The sequence below is a fragment of the Dermacentor variabilis genome, chromosome 5 (assembly GCF_050947875.1).
Source record: "Dermacentor variabilis isolate Ectoservices chromosome 5, ASM5094787v1, whole genome shotgun sequence".
NCBI classification, from domain to species: Eukaryota; Metazoa; Arthropoda; class Arachnida; order Ixodida; family Ixodidae; genus Dermacentor; species Dermacentor variabilis.
The window spans coordinates 73,977,250-74,001,491 of NC_134572.1; the positions used below are offsets into that span (position 1 = coordinate 73,977,250).

The 24,242-nt window shown below is 43.5% G+C and overlaps 3 protein-coding genes across 3 annotated transcripts in view; 1 reads left to right on the forward strand and 2 right to left on the reverse strand.

The window, feature by feature from the left end:
• Positions 1–10,555, reverse strand: part of LOC142582790 (V-type proton ATPase catalytic subunit A-like) — a 41,256-nt gene extending 30,701 nt beyond the window's left edge. The window contains exons 1-6 of the mRNA XM_075692831.1: positions 10,457–10,555; positions 9,618–9,719; positions 7,198–7,326; positions 6,412–6,623; positions 3,137–3,274; positions 1,197–1,348 (exon numbers count right to left, since the gene is read on the reverse strand). Coding sequence (XP_075548946.1) covers positions 1,197–1,348; positions 3,137–3,274; positions 6,412–6,623; positions 7,198–7,326; positions 9,618–9,690 — 704 coding nt within the window. The 5' untranslated portion in view covers positions 9,691–9,719; positions 10,457–10,555. The remainder of the gene's footprint in view (positions 1–1,196; positions 1,349–3,136; positions 3,275–6,411; positions 6,624–7,197; positions 7,327–9,617; positions 9,720–10,456) is intronic.
• Positions 10,556–10,700: 145 nt separating this feature from the next.
• On the forward strand, positions 10,701–19,700 carry san (Probable N-acetyltransferase san). Its single transcript, XM_075692836.1, has 5 exons — positions 10,701–10,834; positions 11,438–11,577; positions 11,675–11,794; positions 15,098–15,164; positions 17,696–19,700. Exons 1-5 carry the CDS (start codon positions 10,821–10,823, stop codon positions 17,880–17,882), a joined length of 528 nt encoding a protein of 175 aa, XP_075548951.1. The 5' UTR covers positions 10,701–10,820; the 3' UTR covers positions 17,883–19,700.
• The window catches only part of LOC142582791 (sodium-coupled monocarboxylate transporter 2-like), a 46,578-nt gene continuing 41,857 nt past the window's right edge, over positions 19,522–24,242 (reverse strand). The window contains exon 16 of the mRNA XM_075692834.1: positions 19,522–20,106. Coding sequence (XP_075548949.1) covers positions 20,068–20,106 — 39 coding nt within the window. The 3' untranslated portion in view covers positions 19,522–20,067. The remainder of the gene's footprint in view (positions 20,107–24,242) is intronic.

Sequence of the window (24,242 nt, forward strand, 5' to 3'; positions counted from 1 at the left end):
CTCAGATGTAAGGTTGGCAAAGCCGCAAAAACAATGCATGTTTTGTACCGCTCGTGCACCACGAGGTGGGTCCATGTTGGAGTCTCATGTTGTAAGAATTCACATTACGTAGATGTCAACTACAGTTGAGTCTGCCAATTTTTCTTATTGTTACTTTGGGTGATATTCAAATGAATTCTAGGGTTTTACGTGTCAAAACCACAATCTGATTGTGAGGCACACCATAGCGGGAGACTCCGAATTAATTTTCACCACCAGGAGACCTTTAACGTGCCCCCAATTCACGGGACACTGGCGTTTCTTAATTTCGCCCCCACTGAAATGCGGCTGTCGCAGCCGGGATTTGATCCCACAACCTCCTGCAGCACGACACCATAACCGCTTAACCACCGCAATGGGTGCGACTTCGGGTCGTACGTTTTCCCGGTTAGTACATTTTTTTTCTCATGTTTTTTTTTTTTTTTTTTATGAAATATATGAAGGAGATTCTACCGTAAATACAGTGTGTGCTTAAAGGGACACTAAAGCGAAACAATAAATCAGTTTAGACTAATGAAGCATTGTTTGAGAACCCTGCAGGCAGTCATTTAAAAAAAATTGTTTGATTATTAGATGAGAAAATGAAGGTCCAAGTATCAGTATTTAAATTTCCCGCCGAAACCCCAGCGCCGCTACGTCAGCATGACGTCAGGGATTCCAAAGTATGTTTTCGCATTTGGGCCACGTTGGCTGAATAAAGGTTCCAGAAACTTGCCATGTTTAATATTTGGTTCCTTTAGAACACAATGTAGTCAATCTGTACCACTACATATAATTAGTAGGCCCTAGAAGATGCCTTCAAAATACAAGATGTCACAGCCCCCAGATGCAGGAACTTAAGTAGGCGTCGCCACCCGTATTTCGTTCATGCGCTTTTTCTGGCTTACCAAACGTCTTAGCGTTGTAAGAGTGGTGTTTTTGGTGTTATAGAAAGGTAATTTACTGATGCAGAAGAAATCCTTTTTCACTTTAGTGTCCCTTTAAACAATTGCTGGATATGATGAACTTTTATGTCTGATGCGACTTGGTTATGAAGAGGTTCAATTGCAGGTGGACAGGTTTACTAAGACCTTTGCTGGTGCTTTCCGAATTACTCAGCCACTGAACAACACTAAAGTACACAGTGAGAAGGACAGGCATCAAGAAAGACTCCTTACGGGAACAGGGTGTCAAGAACTCTCTGGCCGGTGAGCAGTGGATGATTGGCGGCCAGTTTTTCAGTCACAGGGCGCATGTTACGCACAGGCCACACTTGCATCATTGTGTAGCTGCTCTTCTCACCATCAAATTCGATTTCCAAGATCTTGTCCTAAAATGGCACAATGACAGTAGAGTGCTACAGTACATTTAGCTTAAGCACAGCGCAACAGTTCCAAGCACACAAGAAAAGTTGAGCTGCAAACATACTGCTACACCCAGCACAACCTATAAGATAAGGGAATACGTAACTGAAGTTTAGCACTACAGGAGTGTACTGCATTGCAATTAAAATCAAGAACCACAACGCTTTGGCAAGCCTCTATCTATCACAGAAGTTATTTCCTTTGTTGTCCCCACTCACACACACTGCTTAATGCAAGCCGCACTCAGTTTACCTACAGCATGGAACAAGCACAGCTGCATATAGAGAGAGCATGCAGCTGTTAATGATTGACTGATGATGATTGATGTCCCAAAACGACGTTAGGGCTACAAGAGACTGCAGTGGTGCTCTGGACTGACTTATTACTTTAGGATTTTTAACTTTTTTTGTGCATTTAAAGCACAATACATGAGTAGGTTTGCAGTAAGTACCCTTTGAAGTTCTAGAATACCAAGACCTCGTGCTCAGCAGCCATAGCTGCTGCAGTGGCTTCATGCATGGAAATGTTAGGCTGTTGACATCGGTATGGTACACAACTGCTAGTTGGTATTAATTCACAAGTAGCCACAGCACAAAATGAGAAAGCACATAACTAGACAAGAAAGCAAACGGTGTTGAATAATAACTGAACATTTATCTTGAGTGCCTGCAGTTCCAGCTGCATTAGACAAGCTTTCTGGTGCTCTATGAAAAAAAAAAGGAGTGGTTCCTCCAAGACCACCTGTCAGTCCATTTTTTATGAAAAAAGTCATAAAAATAACAGGTTTATGCCAATCAGTTCACTTTTTTTTTTTTTGCATTACAGACAATGTGCACTGGGTTGGTACAAGTACTTACAACAACAAAAGGCCCTCATAGTAGAAAAACACTTTGAACATAGTATAAGAATGAGGATAAGTGTTTGTTTGGGCCTGGCATCCCAACGCTAGTCCAGCAAGAACACTGGTCTGGAGGATGATGGGTAATTCTGACCAACACCCTTGGTAGGGGTGCACGAATATTCAAAACTCCCGAATAAGGAATTAAGTAGTGCCCTATACGATTCAGTCTTCAAATCTAATAATATTTTTCCAATACTTTTAGAATATTTCAGAGCTTCAACAGTGCCCAAATAAACACAAAATTGAAGCAAAAGGATGGTAAGTTTTCCCCCCAACGGACATGGCAAAGACAAAGCACGAGAACTTGCATAGTGGAGCATGCTGTCACTTAGTTAGCCATACTTTACAGGCTGTACTGCAGTCATTCGCACTCTTTGCAGAGCCCTGTACTTGCAAAGAAACTACTTGTTTGCTCCTAATGCTCCATTTGTGCTTTTAATAAAAAATGCTTCAAGATGTGTTATGTAATGAAAGAAACTTGTTAACTTAAAAATACTGAGATGTGAACATCGCTTTATATTATTGCGACAACAGCTATTCACTACTCGAAAACTATTCGAAAGGTATTCGATATTCGATTCGATTCGCTTTTGGCACTATTTGATTCATATTTGATCTCAAAAATCACTATTCGCAGACCCCTAGTTGTTGGCAGTGTGCACAAACATATTTCCAGTGCACACTAGAATGTGGATGCTGCAACTAGAAGCCTAACCTATGACAGTGTGCTAGACCGAACTTTGTCATAGCCACTGAGCCCCAACTGTGCATGAAAAAACATTTGTTTAGCCCCTGATGCAAGATGTACTTCCTTAGCCCCACGAATATGTCCTCACGGAGTGGGAACACTCACATTCACAGCGTAGTTGCCAGGTTCAGCGATGTATGTGATGGTGCCCTTTGACTTGGGTGGCAGCATTATCTTGTGTTGCACAAGTGTGTTCTCCTGGACAATGCCATAAATGTCACCGCCAGTCACGTGGCTGCCAACCTGCAAGAGAGCACAGAATGGTTCAGCGACTCATGGGAAGGCAAACAGCTTGTCGGACAAGAGTGATGCCGTAGCTCGGGGACGCTCTGAATTTACACGACATGCATCTAAAAATTCTAGTGCACTTTAAATGGGTCGCGAGACCAAATTTTAATGTTTGAATTGTGCATTGTATGTTAATTCGTGCATCTTCAACAGCAAGCTGGCAAAATGCAAGAGCACTCACTGCAGTAGAAATATTTGTTCCAATTTTTTTTTCACATTGCAGTTAAACTGTTCATCAGTCTGGCACTAATAACAAGCGACAAAATTAAATCACACCCCCAGCAACAGCTTTCTCAGAGTAGCGTAAGCCACTCTTGAAGGTCATGCCCTTGTTTACTGCAAGCTCCCAAAGCAATTGCAGGAGCCAGAAATATGTCACGATCGCCATGCGTGGTTTTGTTTTCACATGTGCATTTCACGAGCCAGCAACATTTTTTTTTTTTTCAAGCTTGCAAAGAGAACACACCTTCTGTAGGGTACATACACACTTTATTAATCATGACTTACCTTTAAACACAACACACAGGTTGCAACTTGAACAGAAAGGTCAAACTTCGAACACATTGTTCTTTAGATCAGCTATATTTTGCAGTGACATTGCTACTGCCTATTTTACTTGCTTCTAAAACTTGTTTGGATAAATTTGCTCAAGGCACGCATCACTCCTCTTACCATCAGAACAGTCCTAAGGCTATGGTTGGAGACTAATAAGCAAAACACCATTCACGTCTTGTTTGCAGTACTTAATAATCACTCGCAGTCAGCATTAGTGTGACAAATTGACAGTATCTCCAGCATTATCATTGAGATTCTAAGGAACCACAGCAATCAGTCACCTCAAATGTTTCTGCACTCACTGTACGTCAGACCTCGGTTAGTTCAATATGTCCAAAGAATTGCATGAATTTTTCTTTTTTTGCAATCTTATGCCACCCAATCTTTCAAAAAAGCTTTTTTTTTGCCAACATTTTGGAAAACTTATGGAACATATCTGAAATTGTAGAGGAGCTCAAACTTGTAAATATTACCGTATACTTTGAATACTTGGCAGGCACAATATTGGCATCAGAATCAGCCTACCAAGTCACCCTCCTTGATTACACTGTCTCTGAGACCAGACCAGTTCATTCAGCCAAACAACCGTCCGAGCAAAATAGGGGAAGATCCACTGAAAGCTTCAGTTTAATATATAAACAGGAACTTAAAGGGAAACTCCGGCGATTTTTCCATGTCAACAGATTCCAGTGAATTCTCTGAATACATTACTCTGCACACTTCCGTCATGTCCTCGGAAAAGCAGATTTGAGAGCTGTGAAGATTTTTTTACAAACACATTTAATTGCCTCTAGTGCCCTCCCTTACCTCCTTCTCAGTTACAGGCCACATTGTGTATTACGTGAGGAGTTGTACACGCAGAGCATACTGGGATCACACAGACAGCAACGAGAAAGTGGAGTCTACGATCGTGAGCTGGTGGTTGGCGCGAGAAGTTGCATTCCCTGTGGACGGGCAAGAGATGGGAGACAAGTGGTGTTGCATTGTTGCCTACGCAAACGTCAGCCCTTGTCATCCACACACACAGTTGGAGCAGATGCCGACAGTGTTCAGCCGAGGTTAAGCCTATCACAGTCGCCAAGTTCATGCATCGACTGCTGGCATATCTGAGCAACTGACCTGAAGCTAATTAAGCCATTAGGATGAAAAAAACTGCTTCTGTAGTTTAGTTTTGACCACATGGATTTGAAATAAACTATTCCTTATTTCATACAGTGCACACGCAAAAAGTTAGAAGCAATGACACGATGTGCTATTAATGTCCACACATTGCCATTCTCAAAGGTGGCCAGTCGCACTCACAAGCACTTCCCTAAATTAAATGCACCTACATTCACGGGTCTACCTTTATGTATTGTTATGCTGACTCATTATTTAGCTTCCGAAGCGCACTCTTTGCTCTGTATCTCAAATGGGCAGCAAGTGGAGGCCTCTCCAATACAGCAGCATAAACAACCACCTCATTCAGCCGCCAACAGTGTCAATGCTGGCACTGGCATTTTCGCGTGAAAGCTGCACATTCTATAAATGGACGATCATATGTGCAAAGTCCTCATTTGTGTCTGCTTTACGGAACACATTAATTGTGTGCATGAAGAGAATGAGAAGAATGGTAAGTGGGCAGCATAACAAAGCTCCCACACTACGGTTTCTCGCTCGTTTCCGTAGGTGTGAGGTCGCTCATAGTACCGTGACTCAGCGCTATAACGATGCTTACATGCACAAAATTTGCATATTTTGATATGTTCCGACATTTTACCAATGAGCGGCTAACATTATATCTCAAGTGAATGACGAGCACTGTACCTGTCGATGTAAACAATTGCACCACTCGGTACTTTCGACTATCATAGGCATTCTTGCGAGATACAAATGTGGAAAGTCGTGCTCACATCTTACAGTGAGTATGCAAAGCACTTCCCTGAGAAGGGGTAAAACACCTAAAAAAGTAAGCATCACATATAAAATCAGTGGTTAGAGCTACCCTTTGTCGTCATGTTGAAGTGCAATATGTTGGACATGAGCACTGGCTCTCATGGTGGCGGCTTGAATGCTAACAGTGATTCGTGGCTACTAAATTCATCATAATTATAGCTGCCACTATTTGAGAGATCCAAAGAGCTGGTGCAGCCGACATAGTCACCCAAAGGTCCAGTGCAGTCAGGAATCAGCTGTCTGCCTGCTCATCGTCGATTAGTCAGTCCCACGAACGATCCCTCCATGTCTTGCACTCTGTCCCCGCTAGGGTACCTCCAGTGACGTCACACGTAGAGGTTCGCTCAGCTGCTTGGTCAAGCTTCAGTTTCATTTTTGTACTTTTTTGCTTAATTAAGATTATTTTCGAATTTGCAGAACAATTTTACTATCAGACGAGTGACGGGGAAGTCTCGGGAATCTGAATATTCCATTACCTCGACATGGTACCCTTTGCATGGTACCCTTTACATGTTACATGGTACCTTTTACAAACACAACTACCAAGCACATGCAACTACACTAACTGCTCGCATGACTACCGAAACAAGGCAACATGTCACCTTGAAGTTGGTCGGCTTGAACTCCCATTGGACGTCTCTCCTGAGAGCCGGCGTGCTCACACCCTTGGGCAGGTAAATACTTTTAAACAGTGCATGGATCTCTCGCAGGGGCCGCTGGATGCCGTCAAAGATGTTGTTCATGATGCCCGGCCCCAGCTCCACCGAAAGGGGCTTGCCCGTTCGCAACACAGGGTCACCAACAGTGAGTCCAGCTGGGCTCAGGCCGTCAAGGAATGTTAACAACCAACAAATCCTCCGTGTCACCTACTCACCGTTTAATTGGCAGCTCAACAAATGCTGCGGACCCTTTGATAATGCCCATAAAACACAAATCTCTAAGTACTAAGAACATCACCTTTACATTCAATTTTTAAAAAATTGCAGCGAAAGGAGGCTCAGTAAGCCACAAACACAAACGAAAGCAGGTGGCACTCTGGTTTTTTCCCAAACGGACTTCGTGCAAACTTCATACTTCACTGTTTAGAAGTGAAGAATTCGTGGGTACTCCCAATACAGTATTCAATGCTATAATTTAAATGAGAAATTTAATAAGGAAAGCTACCCTTCGTCCTCTTTGCCAACAGCAAGCTCCGCTAGTGCAAGGTAGACTCAAACTAAAGCTTCGAAAGAGTAACCTGCCTATCTAAGTTGATTTGACAAGTTTTGTAATTTTTCTTTATCACTTTAAAACTTGCTTGGCAAAGAATGAATGGTGAAGTCCAGGCAAACGTGCTATGTAAACACTTGATTGACACAAGCAAGGCCACAGGCATGCAAAAAGGAAACAGGTCTCTTCGTAGACTTGGATGGTGGCCATGTCACCATCAAGCTTGATGATTTCACCGACCAGCTCTTCATGACCCACACGTACAAGTTCGTACATGGCAGTTCCGGCCATCTTTTCCGCTGTAACAACTGAACACATTGATTCTAGGTCAGTGGAAGTCCCCAATGCAATATTAATGGACACACTGTCATGACAAATAGCAAAAACATATGAATCAACTAATTAACTGAGCTTCTCATATGAAGAGGATGGTGGCGGTTAAAAATAATGGAGAACACTCATCTTTTAAGAATCATGCGAGACTTTGCTGGCTTTAATTCATGTGGAGCTGCTGTTCCTGGCATGAAATTATGACAAATTAGCTCCATGCACTGAAATCGCTTAAACAGGACTATTACACACAACATTCAGTCAGAGTATTTACCACGATGGAAAAGCTCATCGCTCGGCCTCGATGTTCTTATCAGCTCCACAGCTACCTAGCTAGTTCATTTTGCAATTAGGCAATCTAGAAAAACTTTTGTTAAGTTGAAGTATTCTAGCTCTAGGTTATGTGAACAGGGCATTCCAAGAACCCTCACGAAGCACCCCACTTGAATTTTCCTACCCAACACCATTATTTAATTTTTTTTTTCAAATTCTATTCTCTGATGACAGCAAGTATTTCCTCCAAAGAAGTGAAATCCCAGAAGTCTTAATACAGAAGACTCCCATTAATTCAACTCTTTGCTTAATTCGAATGCACTGGAACGTTTCAGCAAAAAACCATGCATTGATACTATAAGGAAAGCTTGTTTAGTTCAAAGGCAAAAGCATATCGCTTTGGTTAATTCGGCCTCCCAACAATGCCCCCTGATGCACACAAAAAGCTTTCTAAAAGCTTGAAAACCCAAAAAATTCCATAGAGTTCGTACACTAACTAAAGAAAAACCTGGATGAAAAAGTGGCAACTGCAAAGGCACAGCTATGTCAATACCCCTCCTTGTATTCAGCACAATCATCTCCAGATTGGCTCATACAAATTTTATATAATGGCAACAATTTTCAATATATCATGCAAAATTAGAATTTGCACTAGCACATATGTAAAACAGGGAGTAAGGTTTATTCCATATATTTTTTAGAAAGATCCGACGGCTATTTATAACATTTACTATGTGCGAGAGGGTGTGTTTGCATGCGCCATAACTAGATGGTGCCACCGTATCTAGCAAGGCATGGGATCCCATCAACCGTGCATCTCATCTGAATCGCATCTCATTGTCTGCATTTGTTGTTGACTCTTACTGAGAACTCAACTTCACCTGTACTAGACTCGACAAACGCAGCTTTGTTAAATATGATGAACCTTTATTGTTCCACCTCACTATACAATCAATTTTTTATTGAAAGATTGTTTTATAATGGCAGTGCCCACGCGGTTACCAGTTTCAATGCATAGGCACCGTGGAGAGTTTCCTCTAGAGTTGGTTATATCAGCTCTATGAGCAGACAGCGCTAGTGGTTCCCTAGACAACAGCAGTGACGGCAGTGACCTGTTCTGCAGAAATGATGACTAGCACTGTTCCCTGGGCAACAATATTGTTGGTGCTGATGATAGTGCTGGAGGTATGTGGGCTACTGACTGATGACATATGTAATTATTGCACTAACATATTGAAACATTCTGTTAATGACAGACTGCTTTGAGCAACAAAAATATTTGAATCTGTCTTAATTGGACCTTTTGGTTAATATGACCAGAACTTGCGGTCCCCCAAGGGTAGAGAGGGCAGGAGTTGAATGTAACTGTAATAATGGTAGAGCATCAAAGACACTATGCATTACTGTGGACATATCCATTGTCATTGAGCCAATTCAATGTCATTTCAATAGAAGTTGCTTCCTTCAAAATCCCACTTGCAGTAAAGTACACCTCTGCAAAGGGATGCTTCAAGATTATCACAAAAGGGGCTACAGAGGCACCAGCCGCAACTAATACAGTGAAACCCTTTTTTGACGCTTAAAAGACAAAGTGTTCCTGTGCTTCAAATTTGGAAAGTTTGTGAATGTACGGAATTTGATGGTGACGACTGAACGTATCCATGAGCCATTCTTAATGGTACATTCGCTATACCCATCCTGAAAGTTTAATCAACATTAAACATATTCGAATAAAGCCCGAGTCTAAACTTTCTGACGTTCTTACAGTGAGCGAAATGTTTATGGTCTTTCAGTGTGAGGTTATAATAGTTTACTACGCATTGGGTCACAGAAGGTGCCGCTGTCGCGCAGCTCATTTTCTGAGCACACGCTCGACTATACAAACCTATTAGTGCTTACTTTACAACGGTTAGGATACGCTGCACGCGAAGCAGACTATCTTGCAGTTGCAACGAAATTTCAAAAGGACTGGATAAAAAGAAACCAGTTCGCTTACCGGGACCGGAGACCGCATACACATATCCGAGGTTTGACTCTTTTTCCACATTCTGGATCTTTGGTAGAGACATCTCGACTTGTTCAGGTCAGCAGTCGTTTGCTGAAAGTCACGAGTTCGCGATCAGCTGTCAGTATACGATTAGACGCGGCTGGCACAACGAGCACGCAGCAACGGCACAGATTTTGTGGTACTGCTTTAGATATTTCGTAGAAATGACCGTCGCAGGAGACAGATACACCCGCTAAACATTGAACGCAGCGCATTCACAGTGCAGTTTATTCAGAGCCGCGCGTCACATGACCTGGCGACCGCGGCAACTGCGGTCTGTAACGCCGATTTCATTAGCATCAAAACACAGAGGTTTCTTATTAATTAAACGTTCGCAAACCCCGACGAATCTCGACTCGTCCTAGCGCGGTTCTAGTGGGTAAGGGGGGCGGGGATCCAACCGAAAAACTTATTTTTACCAATGCGGCGGCTCTGCGTCGTAAATGATAACGAACAAGCGCTCGCAGACGAATTCCGGTTAGTTTCCGCTCACAGTACAGGTGCGACGCAACTCCGGCGGCCTAAAGAGGATCACTTCTAATCAAGCAAGCTTTACGCAGTGGCATGGAAACGCAAAAGCAAGTCAAAAGAGCTGGCGCTGGCGGCTCATGCAGCCTGAGCCGGTAAATGCAAATAACCTGCGGAACATTGAAAAGTTTCACTGTGTCAAACGAAAGCCAGCTGAAGCTTTAAGCGAAACGAATGCGCAAGATGTACATGGTAACTGCAACGCACAAAACTAAGACCCGAAAAATAAAACAGAACCACCATCGAACGGTAACACCTACCGCCAGACCCCTGCTTCTCCTTCTGCACTTTCTCTACTGCTGCCTGCTTTGCGCGAGAAATCACATGACCGTGCGCATGAGCGAGCGAACCAGAGCGAACATTACTTTTACGTCTCATAATTAATTCACAATATCACTGCTTTTTTATCAACAATTTGAAATAAAAATGCGTTTAGTTTTGCTAGACAAATTCTTACTTACAACAGGGATTATACGTTGCTGCGGCTACGTAAGCTACGTTAAAATCAATTTCACAGACTTCCGTCAGCTTCCGCTGGGTTAGTTCACATGCCTGTATGTTGGCGCGAGTGTTAGGCTGCTTGGTTTCTTTCAAACCTAATTCCCCGGGGTTTAATGAATTAAAATGACAAAGTCAAGGTGAGCGTGATTTTGATACGTTGCTTCACCTCGCAACGATGCAAATGGAAATAGTGGACTCTCTGCGCAGCACGATAGATGCACAACAACCAGCTCATGCTGTCTCCTTTTTAAGCGCACAGTGCGCGCGGCAAGGAAAACTGCGGCCTAAAATATTTATTTGGCAAATCGAAGACAGCAGAATTTTTTTTTTTCGGCCATATAAATAATTTTTTGTATATAGGCGTGACTGGCTTCATTTTACCACCAGTGTTTGCGTTGGCGTCTTGCGTTAGCGTTAGGCTTAAATGAAACGAGAAATAATCTGGCCGCGGTTATTTACGTCTTTTTGTTTGTTTCGCAACCGGTGTCGTGTTCTTTTCACGTGGTCGTAAATACGGCAGAGGTTGAAGAAGCATGTGCATCAGGTAGGTTAGCCTGTTGCAGTGGAATCCTAAAGCACTTTTTCGGCTGCGATTGCTTGCGAGAGAACTTGTGAAACTTGTACGACGCTTTAGCAACGCATTCGCGCGGTGCTGATGTACTGTGTAGTGGTGATCGGTTTTGCGCCGGCGCCGTCGGTTTGTACTGTGTGCTTATTTTCCGGTGCTCGTCTCTCGACAGGGGATGTAGGATCGAACTCGGTGATGTCACGCCTCACAACATCAACCAGTTGAAAAGATTAAACCAAGTAGTTTTCCCGGTCAGCTACAACGACAAGTTTTACAAGGATGTACTCGAAGCGGGAGAGCTCGCAAAATTAGGTACGTAAATCGAATGACTAGGGTTTTAAAAAGCGTCATTTTTCTTTGCTCACTTTAGCTGCCTGTTTACGTAATTAAATACTCATTTTCTTGGCAGCCTACTACAATGACATCGTCGTCGGCGCGGTCTGCTGCCGGATTGACACGTCAGAAAATACGAGGCGCCTTTACATCATGACCCTGGGCTGCCTTGCGCCATACAGAAGATTAGGCATCGGTGAGTTTTGTGAGAATGCTCCCACAGCGAAGTTGAGATGCGCTCATCGCCTTGTAGCAGTGAGTCATAACCAAGAGCCCTTGGTTATGAGTGGTAGGAAGGCAGTATACATACCAGTGTCGCAGCTTGGAATCGTGGGAAAGTAATCTGCCATTCCCAAGAACCACTGAACACTGACTGACCACCGCTCACGGTATAGAGAAAGAAGCCAGTCTATGTCATGCCATGCATAAATTCATCAATTCAGGATTGTTATCTGCGCAGTTGTGGGGTGCTGCAACTGCAGTCACAGCAACACGAGGTAGAAGGAGCCAACATACACTAACATATTAGCCTGCCGAAGACAGGGGAAGATCAGTGCGAGCACACAAAGTTCCTAAGCACATGACGACACAGTTTGTGACTGACGTGGATAAAGCATGTGAATTTAGACAAACCATGCCCTGGCATACAGTTTGTTGTGCACACTTTGTGATAGCTAAGCCCATAAGAGGTTCCTGCAAACTAGGTGACATGTAAATTTTGGAAACAGTGTGAAGTACGCTTTTGACATATTCACAAGGAGATTGTGGAAACGTTTCGAGGGTACTTATCTAGACTGGGCTCCAACCCTTCAATAGGGCTACAGCACTGAGCCAAAATGTTTTGTACATTACCAATGCCAGGCAAAGCAACATGCAATGAAGCAGGTATAAGTTGTACAGGTACTTCTAGAGAATGCAGAGGGAGCTGTGTATCCACACATATTCTGCTCTATTGACCGATGATGAAACAGTTCTCCAAGTCTTTCTCAGCCCATTTGGCTGACAGACTTTTCACCAATCCACTCATAAAACGGTTATGAGATTCCAGTGACTTGTAGGCTTTTGTTTGTTAGAGGGCGACGAAGTTGTGCCGAAAACACAGGATAGCTAAAGTTGCCATCGTGAGTTATCTGCAGGAAGACACTGAAATTGGCAATCGTCGTCTGCTCCCAGTATCAACATGTTGTCACAGTGCCACATTTTTTTTCCTCACAGCATGAACACGTTGAAGTGATCAGCTCCGCATGAAAACACTGCCTACTTGAAGTTGGCAACATTCTGAGCAAGAGGCTGGGTAGCTAGTATCACATCACCATTGCCAGTTTACCGCTGTTGTCGCAGTAATGGCCATCGCTGTGGTTCGTGAGCATGGCTGCCGCACAAACAAGCCAGCGGATGTGACATCACATGCAAGCTATGTATAAATTGCTGATGGTGTTGTGCATATTCTAATGATGACTGGATTAGTGCTGAAAGTTATTGTGAGCATGAATCAGAATTTTTGCATCCACGTACTCAGTTGAACTAGCCTATTGTAATGTCTTGCTGTTGTGCTTCAGCATTTGGTTACCCAACGGTTTCTGATTTACGCAGAAGTAGTGATCTCCAAATGAAACTGAATGAGGGTACCGACTCATTAACCGCGCATAAACCAAATTGTAGCATGCTTTTGTTAGAGAAGGTGACACTGAAGCTACCACTGCCATCATCAGCTGTTGTGCTGCATACAAAACACCAGCTGCCTGACAACAATGTAAAAAGGCAACGCTGAGGGGCAAAGAAGATCTATTCCTAAGCAGTGGGCTGTTGTGTTGCTGATGACACTTGTGCAGGTGTTTGCTGTTCCGAGCTGTCAGAGAGTTTTAGCCTGTCAGTATGCATATCACCGTCTGCAGAATAATTCAGAAGTGAGCAGCAGCCCTGGGGCCAAATCTCAGGCAATCACTTCCGCAAACGTTCGCGTGACTCGTCAACGGACACATCAGCGCCTATGAGCAACAGTATTCCTCACACAGTGCTGACGACGCTGTTGATCGCAGATGCTGTGCCGAGTCAAAAGATTTTTTGGATCCTAGAAGGTGATCAATCAAGAATGCTGCTCCTGGTGAAGCCATCTTGTGGTTTAAGGTTCAGCCAGATGTCGCAAAATGTTATTGCGAGGTTCCACTAAGCTGCTGGTGTAAATGCATGAGTAGTAACACATAGTGGCTTCTTTTCTTTGCTCCTTCTAGAAGAATATTCATACACTTTTCTAATGCATTGGGGTTAAGCATCAAAAGGTGTTTAGTGCTGCTGCTGCTGTCTTTGGCGTATGTATTTAAATATTGTGCTACTATTCCACGAACAGTAATACATTCAGTCCAATCTTATTATAAGAAAGGGGCATCCGGCACAAAAATACCTTCATTATATCCTTCATTCGTTATAAGTACACATGCTGATATTGGCAAAAAATATCAAATTCTATAGTAACTTCATTATATGTGTTCATTACATCAAGATTAAACTGTATGCACAGTCAACCACAAATGTTTATGATCCATAGGATCTCTGGAAAGCATCAAATTTCTGAGCAGCCTGTAGCAATAGCCAGTAAAACCGCACATTGCAGTGTTTGAATATACTAGTAGAGACTGGAACTCTGAATACCGGGCTGCACAAATATTGAACTCCTTTTTAGATACTGTGGTTCATGAAATTTCGTAGTTAACTGTGCATAGTTAGACTGAATCATTTGACATGTGCCCTATGTTGTGAGGCACGATGGGAAAAAAAAAAATGGAAGCAGTAATTCTTGTGCGGTTTCCTGTGCGTGCGTGGGCTTACAACTTGCAAGTGTTGCAAGTTGTAAGGATAGCCATTATAAGGACAGCCATTGTAAGGATATACTGCGAGCACACATGTTGCAAGTCCAACTTGGCACTTTGTGCATTTTGTCTTGAGCTGAAAACAAGTTTGAGCAAAATGAAATTGCTGGACTCGAGTGACGTGTGGCAACACTACACGTGCACATTGTCAACCAGGTGTAATAGCAAGCAGTGGATAAAAATGTAATTTAACCTTGAAGGCAATTCAAGCGCTGTTGTCAGACTATTGCACTCCGCAACATAGAAATTAAGTTAGCTCGGATGAGCTCCATGACGTAGGCAAGCTTTTGATGCATTCAGAGGGTTGCGACTTCAGAAGAAAAAGGTTGGGGCCCTTTTGATAAGCGTATTCATGGGGCCTGTACGCGCTCAAACTTCTGTGGCACATTTTGGATATGACCTGCGATACCCAGTGGTAAGTTGCTGCCGTGGCCTGCAGTGTTGTAGCACTCTCAGCTTTGAAGTTGAAGCTGGCCACAATAAAAGAGAACGTAGGTAATTGTCACGTGCAAGAGTATATGAGGTTTAATACCATCAGTGGCTGCTGGTAGCAGAAAAATCACTTGTCTTGGTACTCTTTTATGAATGCATAGCCTTTTACTGATGTCATATTGCTATTTCTTTTGTTCCAGGCACAACTATGGTTCAGCACGTCCTAAATTATGTTAAAAAAGATGGGAACTTCGACAGCATATTTCTGTAAGTATCCGTAGCTTCATTGAGCACACTTATGTATGTATTACATACTTCACTATGAGCAAACATCCGCAAGCCATGTAAATAATACTGCACTAGTTATTCTTTAAGCAGTTTGTAAGGGTTACCATTCAGCTTCATTTCGATGCTGTAACACATATGGCACATGTGCACAAAAAATGACACTAACTTGCCGCTTTAATTTGTAATGCCACTCGGACAAACGAAACGTCATTCATTATTTAATGCATAAGCCTGAACTCATTTGATTGAGAAATGCATGCTCTTGACGCCATGGCGTATGCATTGCAGTATAACTGAAGTATACGAAGCAGCGTCTTATGATGTGAAAAATAATTGGACACAACTTTCAACTGCAATGCTCCTGACAGAGGTTGTACTCAGCATACTTCCTCAGGTAGGCACTACAGCGGCCTCAACGCGACAGGTGCCAGTTTGCTTCTAAGCTTTGGATTGACAAGTAATGGCCGAAGTTGCTATGGTCGATTGCAACGTTGTAAACTAGTGTTGTAAGGTAAAGCTAACTGCACCACAGTATGCTTATTTTTGCATTCACTAATCGTCAAGGCAGATTAAAATTTTTTTATTAGTGCCCTACAATTGCTTACTTCAGAATGTGCCGCCACACATGTTGGATGTGTGGCAACTCCACCTTAAGGGGACTGACAACTGGTCAGAATGTGTTGCGAGACATTTTGATGGAAATGAAATGACCATGATTTATAGTGATAGAATCCAGCACGCTGTTTGCGATTTAAGTAGGGATTATAATTTTAAGTTGGCAAAAAAAGTCTCAAAAACTATTGAGTGGCGAGACCTGGCAGTGAAACCTTGGCACTTCCGATGTAGTCTATGAGATTACGTAAGTCTGGTGTTATTAAATACAACATAATTATTGCTTAAAATTTGCAGTTGCTATATTATTAGTCACTTGCACTTTATTCTGTGCTTCAGAAATCAAAAGTGCACGCATGGCACGGCAACACTTTGAACTGTGTATCACGTGTAAAAGCATCGTTTCATTTTTCAATTTTAATGGTTTTGTTTTGACTGGCTAAATACCAAAGCAGTTATACCATGAAAATTGGTTGTCAGTCCCCTTAAACATTAACGATTGAATGTCATTTTTTGTGCCTGTATAGCACAGGTATGAATCAAGCATGCCTTCTTTAGGATGCAGCTCATCCTTAGTTTGAAAGAGATGAAGTCAATTGCATTTATTGCAAACGCTCACCCAGCTGAATGTGTTAGCATTTGCGAACTGAACATGCTAGTATACTTGATGTTATATGGAGTGCATGGTTTTGCAATGACACCCAGCTATGCAAATGTAGAAATTGCATACAAACTGCACCAATAGCATGCTTTGTGATTGCAGTTGGAGAATCTGCAGGTTTAGTACAGTTAAACCTCATTAAACTTACCCACTTAACAGTAGTTTCGTTTTAAAAGTAGTATTCAAATCCCACACTCGCAGCCATTTAACATATAGTGTTTTGTATCCGCATGAACCGTACCAGCTTATTGCGTACGTATCGGTTAACACGTAGTGTTTCCACTTTTCGTCATGAAATCATGTCGGTACGTCAGCCCGGCAGAACAATGGGCTTCAGAGATCGGAACGGCCTCCAAGCGCAAACGCAGAGTGTCCTGTTGAGGGTGAAGTCACCTCAACATCAGCATCATTTCAGCGCCGTGCCAGAGTTGGAGCGTTATGGCCCGTGTCGTGGTGTCATGCAAGCTAGGTCAGAAACTGGGTGCTCAGCATAGAAGAAAAATTGGACGTCATTCGTGCTGTCGAACGTGGCACGAAGAAATCGGTGCTGGCACCGAGAAGGATCTACTGTTGACTACAGCGTGTGGCATTTGGAATGCAAGGAAGTTGGTCGGCAATGCTGCTGCGACCATGAAAATATATCGGCTATGAGCTTCGACTTGTCGAGGTTTGACTTTTCGCCATCCTTACCTCTTATTGCCGAAGTGTCGCCTAACGACAGTGATGAGGACAACATGGAAAGCGACAGCACATGCGATTCGGGCCCAACAGTGGCAGATGCTGTGCGTTAAGTCAGCCTCATGCAGGGACTGGCAGAAAAGCTGGCTCGTAGCTTGAGCGAGTTTGAGGCCACCGTCGTCGCTGCTAGCCTGCCGCGGCATCAAACAAAAATAATGTGCTTTTGTCAAACGAAGTGAATAAATACTGCATGTCTTCTCCCCTTTCATCTCCTGTACTTCCGTTTTTCACATGTAAGTGGGCGATCTCATGCTATTTCGATTAAGCAGCACTACCGTTTAGCACATACTTTTTCCGAGCTCCGGCCAACTATGGTTTAACGAGGTTTCACTGTACTTTTACCTTTCTGTTTTATGGTTGCAGAGGCACATCTTGGGGCCATTTACTGCTTTGTAGTGTGGTGCACATGACCATGTGGCTCTTGTGCTGCACAGTGTGTTGGGTCTTTGTGTGCACTCGTTCCTGGTCGCATATCTCATTTCCAGCTGTCATCTTGCAGGCACGTCCAGGTGAACAATGAGAGTGCCATCGAGTTTTACAAGAAGTTTGGCTTCAAGATTGTTGAGACCAAGGAGCACTACTATAAGAGGATAGAGCCAGCGGATGCTCATGTTCTGCAAAAGACACTCAGGCCGACAAAGACTTCGCTGCAGAACGGCGTGGCCTCGGACAAGGAGCGGTCCTAGTGAGTGCATCCACACGCCGCCTCTGGGCGTCGTGCCACTGGGAGACACACACACACAGAAAAAAAAAGAAGGCAGCGCCTGCTGGCCGGTCCATGTTGAGGGAGCTGCAAGGGCAGTTTGGATGGCTGCCCTTGCCACGTCACCATGAGGGTGTATCGCAGCCCTGTTGTCACTGGCTTCCCTCCTGCCGCTGGAAAGGCTGTGTGGGGTGCCTCCTGTGGTTGTGCCGAACTTGCCACCTCCTAGCCTTGTCAACACTGTTTTCAGCTTCCCCAATACTTTGCAAGACCAAGGATGCACAGATGATGGTGATGGCGCATGCTGCTCAACTGTGTTAGGGTCTGTAGTTATTAATGCCTCCTGTTGGTGAAGAAAGCTGCTTCAAGTTGCAAATAGTGTGACAACAAGACAGACAAAGGCCAGGGCCAAACACCACATTTAACTGCTCTGAAGACTAATGACTTTCAGTGTACAGTTTACAGAAGCCTCATGGACGCATTAGACTATAAGTACTAAAAATGCGGCACAATATTACATGAAGCCAGATGTGGCACTAGTCCCTGATCTTTGACACACCTTCACTCTTGTTTTCTTACTGTTTGTGACAGATGTGTGCTATCTATGCACTTGTTTGCCCTTGACTGACTGGTTTGAACATTTTGAGCACCAGCGTAGCATCTAGCTGGCTTATCAACAGCTTTTTGTAACTAACAGCTGCATCAGCTATGTATCTTTTGTGCATCCTTGTTTCTCTAAGCACCTATGAACATCACTGCCCAAGCTTGAGGGGCAGATGTCTGCTATTGTCAGCATAAAACAAATTTGTGGAGCTTGATGTGTTCCTTCGCAAAGGACACATTGCCTGCACTTGAACGTCAAGCATGCTCTTGAGTCTCCTGCAAGAAGCTTGCATTATGTTGTTCAGATGTGACCTTATGGCATTTGTGCTTCTTTTTTTTTTTTTTTTTTTAATGAGGGATATATGTGCATAGATATGCATTGCAGAGCTGTCTATGAGGTGACATTTTTTTCGTAGTTATGTTATATTGTGCTGTTAGCTCAGGAACAAGCTAAAGTACTTGTTTGTGTTGTTTTTGACAACTTGGGTGTTTAAAAGATTATTTGAACCCCTTTGTGTCACCTACATGGAAAGAGCATTCTGATGACGTACCTTAAAATTCGTTGAGAAAGCTGAGGCAGTGTTTGTTGTATCTATGTATTCTGTTAAACAGGTGCCAAGTGCTTGTGATTATTTAAACAGTGTTAATGTAATTTTAGCGGACACGTAATATGCAATTAGAATATTTTTCCACCTGTTAAACAAAAATTTGTTTCTAGATGGTGTTTTTTGTAAACCGATTGGTACACGGATGCTATCCACTACGAAGTTTATATCTGCGTGAGTATGCATGCACATCAAGATGGGGGGGCAAAAAAAACCCTTAACGCTGCTGTTTTGAAATCGTCCATTCTATTTAATTAAAGTACTGTATACAGCAGGTGGTCTGAAGTTTATAAACATGCCTGTGACTTGCCCGTTTCTTTTCATCAAATGTTGCGCTTTGGTTGTGTCATATTTCCTTAAATCTGTGCTCCTTACTTCTTCATTTCAGTCTTATGCACATTTTTGGCTAGGGTGGTGGCAAGAGCAGCATGTGCCAGCATGTTGCACCGTGCTGGAACTGTTTTTTTCTACCAAATGTTGCAGCATTGTCTGCCGACGAAAGAATGTGCGCACAGTTGCCGTGCAAACAGTGAGCCTTCTGTGTGCCATTCTGACCTGTGAATAAATGTGGCCTAGGAATTTTTTATGTGAAACGAGGTGTTGGACTGTTTGATTCTCTTGCCGTTTGTGTGCAGTGATCCACTGTATGGCCTTTTCATGGTAGTGTCTTGACCCAAGCATTCGTGAATACTACCATGAAAACATGATACTGCAAGTCTGTTTGGGTACAGATTAAACCACTTTTGGATGTTTGATAGGGTTCAGTATGTATGGACAGACTACATAAGGCGAAAATGCTTAACGATCTGCATGTTCATTGGTGCTTGTAAAGCATGCTTCTGTGAAGGACAACAGCACTTCATAGGAAGTGCTTCTCTACTGAGCAGCAACATACATGTTTAGTACTACTACCATACACAAAACAGCACTACACCTGCCTTCTGTGCTTGTGCACGCCAGTCATTCCGGAGGGCAGCCGATATTGAAGGTTCTTTTCCACTGTAACATCAGAAAAATCGGTGAATGGGACTGGCTAGCTCATCTGTAAAAATTCTGGAGTTCGGTAATGGTACACTGCTACTGCATGCTTAGGTTGTCATCAAATATAGTCTAGGAGAGAACTGTCGAGAAATAACTCCAATTATAACACTTTCTTTCAGTGGCATAGTGCATTGAGAGCCTTCATGCACTGAAGATTTTTTTTGCAGATAGTACTTGCATGGCTACAATCGTGTAGTGGACATATGCTGAGCAGCACATACATGCCATCTAGACATTTAGCTCTGTATCAACTGCAAACCAATTTCCTTTTTAAGGAAAGGCCATTCCCTCATGGTCATTCCATCTCTAAGACTGCAAGGTGTTTTCATGTAAGCCCAATCCCTCTGAAAAAAATACATGGATGTTTACTTTTGATGCAAGGAACAAGAAGATGAAGTATATTTGCGCCTTCCCTTAAAAAAAGAAACATTGAATGCAAGCACTGTTAGAAATTGGCAAGGGGCTGCTTCTTCTAAAAAATGTTGGGTGTTTTCATTTGCGTGTCGCAAAAGCACAATTGTAATCCTTAAACTCTATTGCCTGGAGATGTGGGCATTACTTGCACAAGGAATCAAAATATGTAATTCACTGACAAAATTTCAATATAATACAGTACTTTTTATCTTCCAGCACATTTGAATTTATGAATCGTAGCTGGTAAGCTTGTAAGGCATTTCCATTCGTAACGAATTCTGTGCACACCTGTTTCGAGGTGTGCACAGTAAAGGTGTGCACAGTATGCATTGTAAAAGCACAAAACTAATGAACGCCACTACTTTGTCGCACATCCTGGGGATGAATTCTTTGAAATTGACATAATCCTGACAATTCGTTTCTAGATATACGCCTAGTTAACTCACCGGCTACAAATGGTAAATTGCAATATGTGCTGTAAAGTAATAGCTAAAAACCTAATTAGTGCAATTTTAAGACAAAGCTTTCCTTGCCTCTTTCCCTCGCATTTCGGATGCTGTTTTTAATTGGTAATATACCAAACTGCAACATTGTGTCCCTCTTCAAGGTAACAGGCGAGCTTAGTGGTTACAGCGCATCGGGCTGTCAATATCTGATGGGCGCCAGTATTTATGTGTTTGCAGCTGTCACCTCATGCCGAAGGATTACTATTACAATAGAGATTTTTAGTGTGTCTGGTCTTCTGGTAAATTTAGGCGGACTGGGTGTTTTGCCAGATGGGCGGAGGCACAAACACGAGCTGGCTGCACCATACAAGCCGCTCGGGTGCCTCTGCCCATCCACCAAAACACCCAGCCTGCTTTTGTTTACCAGAATATGCTCAGCACTGCGACAGAACACTCGTAATACATGCTGTTTGGATAGCTCTCGCTGGGGATCAACGACTGTGCAGCTAAGGGAGAGGTTGGAAAGGCTTCCAGCGCTGGCTCGAAGATACCGAAAGTAGACACAACGTTGCATCATGACGAAGAGCCAGTGAAGTGGAGTTTAGCCCCGATCGCTCGGCGAACAAGTTGAGGAAAAGCATGACTTGAGAGGAGCATAACTTGTAGTCGTCCGTAGCTCTCTTAGTATGGGACGATTCACTTAAATTGTGACACAAATGTTTTCTTGTAAATCTTGCAGATTATCACGTATGCAAAATGCAAACAAGCACCGGATATAGTCAACGTTGCCTAGAAGAAGGTTCTAGGTGTTGATAAGCTGCAAACTAAGGTCATGAGGCAGTAGATGTACGTAAGCGCGGACGTGAAGTCTAGCACCAACATGCCGTCATCATTTAATCGCCTTCATGCTTTTGTCATAATCCGTCTGCCGCCTTCACTGTTTTGATATTGCGCCTTAACAGTCGTCGTTCTGTCATAGTACATGGTTTCAGTGTCAACTCATTGTTGTCATGCCTTTTTCATTGTGTCTTCACTATTCTAGTTTTGTAATCACTCGACACCCACCATGGTTGCTCAGTGGCTATGTTGTTGGGCTGCTGAGCATGAGATTGCAGGATCAAATCCCGGCCACGGCGCCCACATTTCGATGGGGGCGAAATGCGAGGGCACCCGTGTACTTAGCTTTAGGTGCACGTTAAAGAACCACAGGGGGTAGAAATTTCCGGAGCCCTCCACTATGGCGTGCCTCATAATCAGAAAGTGGTTTTGGCACGTAAAACCCCATAATTTAATTTAATTTTGTCATCACTTCAGCGTCGTCATCCCTTTGCATCCACCTTCATCTTCCCATTGTCGTCACACTATTGTCAGCCATTTGTCGTGCAGTCATCGTCACTTCAGCATCGTCGTCAGGCATGAAAGAAGGAAATAAACTAGGAGATAACATTACGTCACACAAGCACCCTTGTCAAGCAAACTCTCCATGAAGCCATTCCCTTCGCTTTTTCCATAGCAGTATTGGCCCAACATGTGACCTGTGAGACACAGTGTATTGGCTAAGAATGCTTGGTTACTGGTAGTTCTTAATTGGTGCGCTTTTGTTCGACTTCATTCCCTCCAGTCTCCCGTTTTGTCCGGAAGACTTCTGTACTCCAACCAGTTCTCCCAGTAGTACAGAAGAGGCTATAAATCAACCAAAATCTTCCCCAACCCCTCCGCAAAAAATTGAATAGAATAACTAGCAGTGATGTTGACGGCAAGTGTTTAATTTCTTAACATTTAGTGCAGTACGAGAGGCGTTTACCTTGCGTGCACTATAGCTGTTTTGCGTAATACACAAACACACATCAAGAGATGTTTTCATAAATCGTCGTGTGCCATTCGTAACAACCTCCGTGAAGGCTAGCATTCTTGTTGCCTTCTCAGCTCTACCAAAATCAGCATAGCCGTTTTCACCAGCCCCTGCAAAAGGGCTATCTAAAAGCGAGGAGCGCTCTGGCTTCTCCACTTGTACGCCAACACAGTACTGTGCCCGACAGTACTCAATTATTTTAATCCTGCATTTAATGGGGAGCGCCCACACTGGGGGTTTTCGTTCTCAGACGTTTACCACATAGTGTTGGCTTGACGTTCCAACCCTGTTTACCCTTCCCTCACCCACCTGAGAGAGCTGGCAGGCTGCCCTGCTCGGCTGCTCTACCATAGATAGCCAAAGGGCTCTCGTGGCTAAGGCCCGGGCCGCAGCAGAAGCCACAGGGGTCCCGGACTAGGGACCCCTCCTAGACTTTGTTAGGGGTTGGCTCTAAAGGCCTTCCCCAACTCTCTCTTGTATATATGTCCATTAAAAGTTTTCCACCACAACCCACGCTTGTCAAAAAAGACAGTGAACAGTGTCATTACCTTGGAATTTGACATCGTTGCTTCTTTGGGGCACAGGGGGTTTACAGTGTGCCACTCCGAACTTTGTCTCTTGGTCTCGGGGTCGTACTGGAATACCTATGATTTGTCGCCTGTTATTACACCGTCTAAAAAGTCCTGTTCACTTTCTAACTGCATCAACATCTCACGGGAAATGTCAACTTGTTGTTTTTGTTCATTACCCAACACTTTTGGCACCAGTTTCGTACAAAGCTTTCACATGTTACGATTTACAGGAATGATTTCGTGACCTGTTGTTTTGCACATGTTCAGGTTTTTGGCGAATAATTTGGTACTCAAACGACGCTTGGAGTCCAGGAAATTTTTACTTGGGCCTCATTTTCATCCAAACTGCTCATTGAAGGGCGTCCAGATCACTCCACGTCTTCAGCGATCTCCCGTCCTTTCTGTACAACCGGAAAACCTTGGCCCTTGACAGGGTGTCACCTTTGTAAGCCTCCTTAACTAAGGCAAGCATCTCGGATGCTCGTCTTGAAGTTCCCGCTTCAGCTCATCGTGACGTCACACATTTTGATGGCATCTGTTCAAGCTTATTTGTTGGTTGAGATGGAATACGTTATATTCTAAAGGATCCCAAGACAGAACTAATGATGCATCCTCGACAAACGGCACCAGTGCACACCGCGAGACACTCTGGTGCGCCGTTTCATCCAACCATCCTGACACCATCGGCACACTGGTGCAGTTTGGTGATGATACAGTTAGTCTCGGGAATGCTTTACCGTCGCCACAACAGCCCAAATACAAGAAAATACTTTGAAATCCGTGACGTCACACTGGCATGCTAGCACTGGG